At 48.2% G+C, this 7,273-nt stretch overlaps 1 protein-coding gene across 1 annotated transcript; it reads right to left on the bottom strand.

Moving 5' to 3' along the window:
- Positions 1-393: 393 nt before the first annotated feature.
- On the bottom strand, positions 394-5,984 carry LOC102749371 (palmitoyl-protein thioesterase 1). The gene is made up of 5 exons (XM_081811366.1): positions 5,874-5,984; positions 5,607-5,697; positions 4,681-4,779; positions 3,361-3,432; positions 394-1,915 (listed from the first exon to the last, which is right to left on the bottom strand). The coding sequence occupies exons 2-5, from the start codon at positions 5,652-5,654 to the stop codon at positions 1,793-1,795; spliced, it is 342 nt and encodes a 113-aa protein (XP_081667492.1). The 5' UTR covers positions 5,655-5,697; positions 5,874-5,984; the 3' UTR covers positions 394-1,792.
- Between the last annotated feature and the right edge of the window lie 1,289 nt (positions 5,985-7,273).

The raw sequence follows: 7,273 nt of genomic DNA, 5'->3' as shown, positions 1-7,273 counted from the left end.
GGTTTTAGGTCTTCTGTAAGAATCTTGCACAGCACTGCTAATGTAAATTACAGTTTTTCTCTCTAGGACACTTACCAAAATATGCAAATTTTTTTGGTGGGAAGAGAGATTGTCCTGTGACTTCTACCCATTTCCTGAGGCCTGTGGAAATAAACCTTTATGTACTTAAAGTTATACAGAAAATAGAATAAAATTAATACCAAACTTGCTTACTATCTACCTATGATGTTTATTGTACAGAGATGTAAGAATATTTTTTGAAGTAAACTCTGCCTCACCGTGGGGCTCAAAACTCAGAATCCCGAGATCAAGAGTCAAATGCTCTACCAACTGAGCCAGCCAGGTGCCCTGAGATGTATGTAAGAATACTGAGAAGGAAAAGGACACCAAGGATAAGAAACTATTCTTTATTTTAGACAATATCATAAAATTTTTTTCACATTCCCCCCACCTGTTAACCCTTAATCCTCATCTTCTAGTTGAGAAATAAGGCTTGAGAGAGGGGAGAGAAAAATCATAAAGGGTAAACTTAGCAGCACTAACAAGGTGCTTCCCTCTGTACAGCTGTCGTCTCTCACACTGGCATTCTGCACAACCGTCTTCCAGAAAGTGTTGATAGGTTTTCTCAGGGTGGAGGAGTGGGGGGCTAAGATGTCCATGCTCACATAGTGTGGGAAAACAGTAGCTAAAAGTTAGTTTTTTAATTGTAACAGGAATTCTCAGTCCTTAGTAGTCTAATGTGAGTTGATCTCCAACAGGAGAAAAGGGATATGCAATATTCCCCAAGCTTTCTGAGCAAATAATCCTTTTTTTCATCAGATACATAGTGTACTGTAACTATGGTTTTTTGAGATGGGAGTTAGAAAGCCTGATCTCTTCCCATTCTTCCTCCCATTGCTAACACCAGCAGCAGAGTGACTCTAGAATGCAGACCACTGGCCACACTGAGAAAGGGACAAGTCAGTCAAGGATGGAGTGGAAGGGACCAGCCGCGTCCTCACTCACCTCTGCTTGTACATTGTTCAGTTGAAGTATAGTTGACATACAGTGTTCTGTCCGCTTGTACGTTTTTCTTCACTCCCCTAAGTTAAGCAAGATGTACTCTAGTCCCCAGCCCCTGCCACCTTAAGTAATCCAGTTGGGTGCTACTTCCCCCCCTTTTGTGACAAAGCAACTGACTGATCACTACCTGAAAGAGACAAAAGAGTGCTTACTGAGACAAGATGGTGGCCCAGCAGAACAGGTCAATGCTAAGACACCACAGGAGACAACATACTGAAAAAAAGAGGGTAGCCTCAAGGAATTATGCAGACACTAAACAATACTTCCACAAGCACTGGTTGAATCTCCACCAGCAAAACTGAGAAAGCATTTATGGTCACCTCAAGCCTGGATGCTGGCTGCCTCTTGGCTTGAAATGTGGCTAGGCTTTCCTGAAGGTGTCTGCCCTTAGACTCTTAATTGCTTTAGCTTCAGCCTCTTCTGGGCACAGGTCTGACACTGCAGCAGACTGTCCTGAGACAGCCTGACCACATCGAGGGGTTGTAAAATAATCTCCATGCACAGTTATTAACTAATTAAACTTGCATTCAACACCATATGCTGATAGGATGAGGCAAAGGATAAGATTTGAATCTTAGATCTTTCTGAGCAGGGCATGTTAGGTGATAACTAGAGGGAAGGATTGGTTGCAAGCTGGATGTGAGCTCAGGCGTAGGCACGAAGGGAACAGTCTCCTACTGGCTGAGAAGCGCTAGGGGCTCCCTGGGCTCTGGTGCAGCCTACAAGGGTTTCACTCCAGGAAGGGTATGATATGGGCATAAAACCACGCTTGAGACAGTTGCAGATGGTCCCCCTCCACAGCCAGGAACACTAGCTGTCCTGCACTGTCCATTTCCTTTAGCCCCAGGCGGTCCTGCAGAGAGAGAGACCATAATTAAGAGGCTTTATGAAAAGTTCTATAGTTAAAAAGTAAAGAAATACAATGTTTGAGATACGTGCTCCAAGTGTAGTCTTTTCCCTGAGTAGTAGTAAAATTTAGGTGTATTGTTGAAAGTGCCAAGAAGGTATCTCCCAGTTTTCTTCCTGAGCATTCAAAACATATGTAATTGAGACTGTCATCTACAGAGTTCTATATTCAGCTTTCTGAAAAGTTTCCTAAAGCTTCTGGAGGACCACCTGTGTGGGTGCGCAAGCCACGGACAAAACTGCCTCAAAAGGTCAGGTGAGACTGAGGCAAAGACAGAAAAATGTTAGCTTAAAACCTATCTAACCCTTCGATAACACACCCCAGCCACTTTTCATATCCTGCAGCTGAGAATGGCATTACCCACAGTGCCACAGAACAAATACGGCTGAGAGGATGAGCAGCTGACGGAGCTGGAGTGCGGCTTCTGCTGTAGCTACCATCAGTCTGACTTCCACAAGAGGGAAGTTCTTCGTTGTAATTTCCAAAACTCAACGGACCCTAGCTTCCCTTCCCTTCGATCTCACCAACCTGGGCCACGAAACGCAGGAGGAAAGCCAAGAGGAGACAACCGGCCTGCGAAATTACTCAGAAGAATTCTAGTAGAAGGCGGGCGCCTGGGTGGCTCAGTTGGTTAAGCGACTGCCTTCGGCTCAGGTCATGATCCTGGAGTCCCGGGATCGAGTCCCGCATCGGGCTCCCTGCTCAGCGGGGAGTCTGCTTCTCCCTCTGACCCTCCCCCCTCTCATGCTCTCTCTATCTCATTCTCTCTCTCAAATAAATAAATCTTTAAAAAAAAAAAAAAAGAATTCTAGTAGAAGGCAAGTGGTGCACATAGCACTCGTGCCTTTTTGGGAGGGTCCAGCTCCAATACACATTCCATAGAGTGTGGAAGGCCCCAGAACTAGAGGTAGTGAAATGGTGCAACCTCTGCTTGAGAAACAGGGCCTCCAGCGCTTCCTCCAGGCTCCTGCAAGAGGAGCTCCCCTCATCAGTGCTCTAATTTAAAAACAGGACTTCACATCTGTTCGAGCTTTAAAGTTAACACCTCTCCTGTGTTTTCATGATGCACGGGGGCTTCTTGGATGTGCAGTCTGCACGTCAGCAAAGGAAGCCAGTTCTAAACCTTTTTATCAGAAGGCAGAAACTGGAGATGAGGTGACCTTCATATGTACTTGAAAACCATGAGGTACAGGTCCTTCATCCTTCAGGATGTACATTTCTGTAAATGTCACGATCAGCACCCTGACAGGCCTCACCCGTATCAGACCAAGTCAGGGGCCTCTGAGCACCTACTTGCTCTGGGGTGTACAAGACAGGCTGTATCACCAAAGAACCTAGCAGCTTCGGGAACCAGGAGCTGAAAAAGACAGGACTCTCTCCTCTCCGGTTACCTGTGTGTACAGAGTGGTCTCCTGCAAGGGGATGGTTTCCTTGGCTTGGCCACTTCTATAAAATCCGAACCACTGCAGGAGAGGAGGGAGAACGAAGATCAGACACACAGCACATACTGGCTAGTAGCTAAGACTACCAACAAACGGTATCACAAAGCTGTAGCAAAGAGTAAAAATAGAGTACGTCTTGAGTCATCTCTTTTTAACAGTAGATCCCGAGGGATGAGTTCATCTTTCCAAAGAGCTTTCCAATTGCGCAGAATTCCTGTTTCCTACAATTATTGAGCACCTACGCTGTGAAAATCTTTGTGCTAAGTCCGACATTTGAAGACAAATATATATTGTGGTCCCTGTTTTCTACAGCTCTAAACACAGAAACAACAAACAGCACAGGGATCAGCAAACTTTTCTGTAAAGGCCAGATACAAAATATCTTAGGCTTTAAAGGCCACATGAGTGCAACTACCCAATGCTGCCATTCTAAACAAAAGCAACCATAAACTATATATAAAATGAATATGGCTTTAAGAAAAAGTAAAAATGAGTATGGCTCTATTCCAATGAAATTTCGTTTATGGACCCTGAAATTTCCATTTATATAACTTTTGTCATCAGATATGCTTTTGACTTTTTCTATCCATTAAAAACTGGTTCATGGGCCCTGCAAAAGCAGACGGTGGGCTGGATCTGGCCAGAAGGCTGCCATTTGCTAGTCCCTGGTGGCCTGACATAATGTGATGATTCTGCAAAAGAGGGAGCAAAGTCTGCTTGGAATAGGGATGGCATCCTGGATGGAAGAAGTGACACTTGAGCTTGGCCTTGACAGACGACCTGGAGCTTGTCAGGTGGAGAAGCCCAGGGAAGGGCACTCTAGAGACTGAAAGGCATGAACAAAGGCACGTAAGAGTAAAAACACATGCCAAGTCTGGGGCATTTCAACACTTGATCCTAGAGTATATGAAGTAGGTAATGAAGGAAGATTAGGTTGAAAAGATAGGTCAAGGCAGACCTTGAATGCCAACCTCAGGGATTTATAGACTTTGGGCTGATGGTTTGGGTCACACAGGTCTCTTAGAAAATGTGATAAAAGTTATAGATCTTTCCTCAGAGAATGCCCCTACATAATCTTGCAAACAATTTCGGGTGGTGGGGGGGGTGGCCCCCAGTGTCCCATTTGTAAACCTCGGGTGAAGAAGCCCTGCTCTACACAAAAGGTGGTGGAAGGGCCTGAAGGTTTCTCCCAAGCAGGCAGCTGTATTTTAATGCCATTTACTCCTTCAGTCTCCTGGTGTGGCATGGCCTGCCGATGCAGCATCTCACCTCAGAGTCCACAGGGTCCACAATGGAATCATTGAGAAATTTCACCATCACAAACTTCTTCAAGGCCATCAGATTCTTCTTGTAGGACTCATTGACACCCTGGAGGAAAGGCCAGTAGTATTTCAGGGACAATATCATCAGGTTCCAGCAGGGATGTTAAAGCCTTCCAGTGCTCTGGCCTCCCCAACCCTGGGCCACCATATTTCCTCCCCATGATAATGGGCTGCTTTTCCAGCTTCCGGCCCCGAGTATACCTTCTACAGCCTTTCCTTACCATCCTATCTGACTGGCAATGCCCCCACCAACCACAGTCCGTCACCGCATTCCCTAGGCATCCGTCACATAGGTTAAAAGCAACTACCCAGAGAGAGCCAAAGCAGAAGGAGAAACCACACGTTCTGGCAGTTCTGCTATACTCTTCTGTTTCTTTCCCCAGCACCCCTCAAATTTCGTTTTAAAAAACAAAACCAAAAACCTCCAGATAGGCCCAATATAAACTGAGCCACTGAGTTTACCAGAATCTCACAAGCCAAGTTCGTGCCTGGGACATACTCGGTCCCCTCTGCAGTCTCTCTTCTAAGTAAATCTCACTTCCGAGAAAATCTGACCCTCCAAGGGACCCACTAGGAAGGCTTCCTTCTGTAAGACAGCAGCTGTGACGTTCCACTTAAGCCAGCCAGCAACCTACTGAGCTTACCCTGCTTCTTCAACACAAGGAAAGTAAAAGGACCTACAGGAAGAAAGCCAAATGAATTTCAGCCTTCCTAAAGGGAATTGAAACTCGTAAGCACTGCTCCCCAAAACAGAACTTCTGTTTCCCAGGGTCTGTCCAGGATATTCTGGGTAAACAGTCAGAGCTGATCTGTTTGTGACGCCCCGAAAGCAACACGAATGCACGGCGAGGGCAGCCTGGGATGGGTGCTTACCCTCTCCTGATTAATATCTGCCAAGAAGATGCTGTGGTTGCGGTACATGTCCTCCTTGATGGGGTCGTGCCAGTATTCCGCTTGCACCAGGCTGCAGGGAGGAGGAGGAATGAATGTAGGTGACCGAGCTGCGTGTCAGTCAGCACGCCGGGGGCACGCCCCTGTGCACAGCAGACTGTGCACTAGGAGACTTCAAAAGGACAAAACTCCAGGGCTGCCAAGCCCCAGGCCTTGCCCTTAAATAGGGCAGACAAGACTTCCACTTACGATAAAGTTCCTTAACGACACGCCAGAGGCATGACAGTTCTATGCAGCACAGCACAGAGTCCCACAGATTTGGGGAAAGGACGCATCAGTCTCAGTTTCCCCATGGCCCTGAGCCTTGTCACACTTCCGCCTCCGGGTCACGGTGGCACATGCTGTCCCTGCCCACAACCCCACCTCCTTTCCCCCTCCGCCTCTTCCTATTCATCCTGCAAGGCTCAGCTCAGATATCACCGCCTCCGCATCCAGCCATCCCTCTCTCCATCCATCTGGCCACCTTCAGGCTGGGACGGAGGTCTACCCCTTCAATCGCAAAGCATTTTTCCTATCGTTGAGTGATGACACTGGTTTTCAGGATTCTGGTATGTCATGCAGTTTTTAAGGACAAAAGGTGGGGATTTGGCGTTTACACTATTATTTCAGACAGGTGTTCACATGCTTCTCCTTTCTCTCCAGTCTCTCTGCTCTCCCTCCCCTCCCCTGCCTTCCCTCGGGGCCCTTCCCCATCCACACGGAGCCCTTCCCGAGTCCTCCCGGCAGGTGCTTCCACGGGGCTCCTGCATCCACACAGCAGCATTTCCACTACGAGAAAGCTGAGCACGGACCTCTGGGGAAAGGAGGAGTCGGAACACAGGTGGGACCCTCTATCCCATGCTGGCAGGGGAAAGAAGAAACATCTGGACAACAGGAGCTCCCCAGCCTGAGTGGAAGAGGTGCCCAGAGGCGGTGGTCCAGAAAGCTCCACCCAACAGGGCAGGATGGTACAGAAGCCCAGTGGAACCAGCTACGGCGGAGATGTCCGCGCTCCTCATGCCTGGGGCAGGTGCGACTGAGGTCAAAAGAGGCCGCAGTCAGCCTGTCGGCAGTCACAGGGACGGTCTGTCATCTGTTTATAAATGGACGTGAAAGATTTCAGTATTTAGTTTCAGTGATCGTGTCAAAAGGTGACGAACTCTGACCGTTTAAAGAAGACTGACATTGGCACTGGTCTTGTCCTTTTGTTCCAGCCCTGCTGTCGCTCACCGGGGGCGAGCTGGCTCCCTGGCCCTCCCCTCAAGGACTACAAGCTCCCTGAGCGGCGACGCTCTGGCGCCCCGCAGACGCCCCGCAGACGCCCCGCAGGGAGGCTCTGCCGAGCGGAAGGGACCAAAGCAGGGGTGCCAGACAAGCTATGAAAGAAGTCGGCTGGTACTGAGGGAGTGAGCAGAAAGGAAGGCAGGATGGTTAGGAGAACAAGGGAAGAAGCTTCGGGAGTGGGTGGTCAACAGTGTCAAACGCTCACAAGTGGTGAACGCTGGGCGCACACATGTTCACGCAGGTGGCCATCCAAGTTTCTTCAAAAAATGTTCAGTGAATAAATACAAAGGTCTTTGGATCTTGCCGGACGAGGTTCTGGTGACCCA

This window comes from Leptonychotes weddellii, unplaced genomic scaffold (genome assembly GCF_054177405.1).
Source record: "Leptonychotes weddellii isolate Sample4059 unplaced genomic scaffold, ASM5417740v2 HiC_scaffold_7249, whole genome shotgun sequence".
NCBI lineage: Eukaryota > Metazoa > Chordata > Mammalia > Carnivora > Phocidae > Leptonychotes > Leptonychotes weddellii.
The sequence above is the reverse complement of the archived record's forward strand: the minus strand, read 5'-3'. Positions and strand labels throughout refer to the sequence as shown.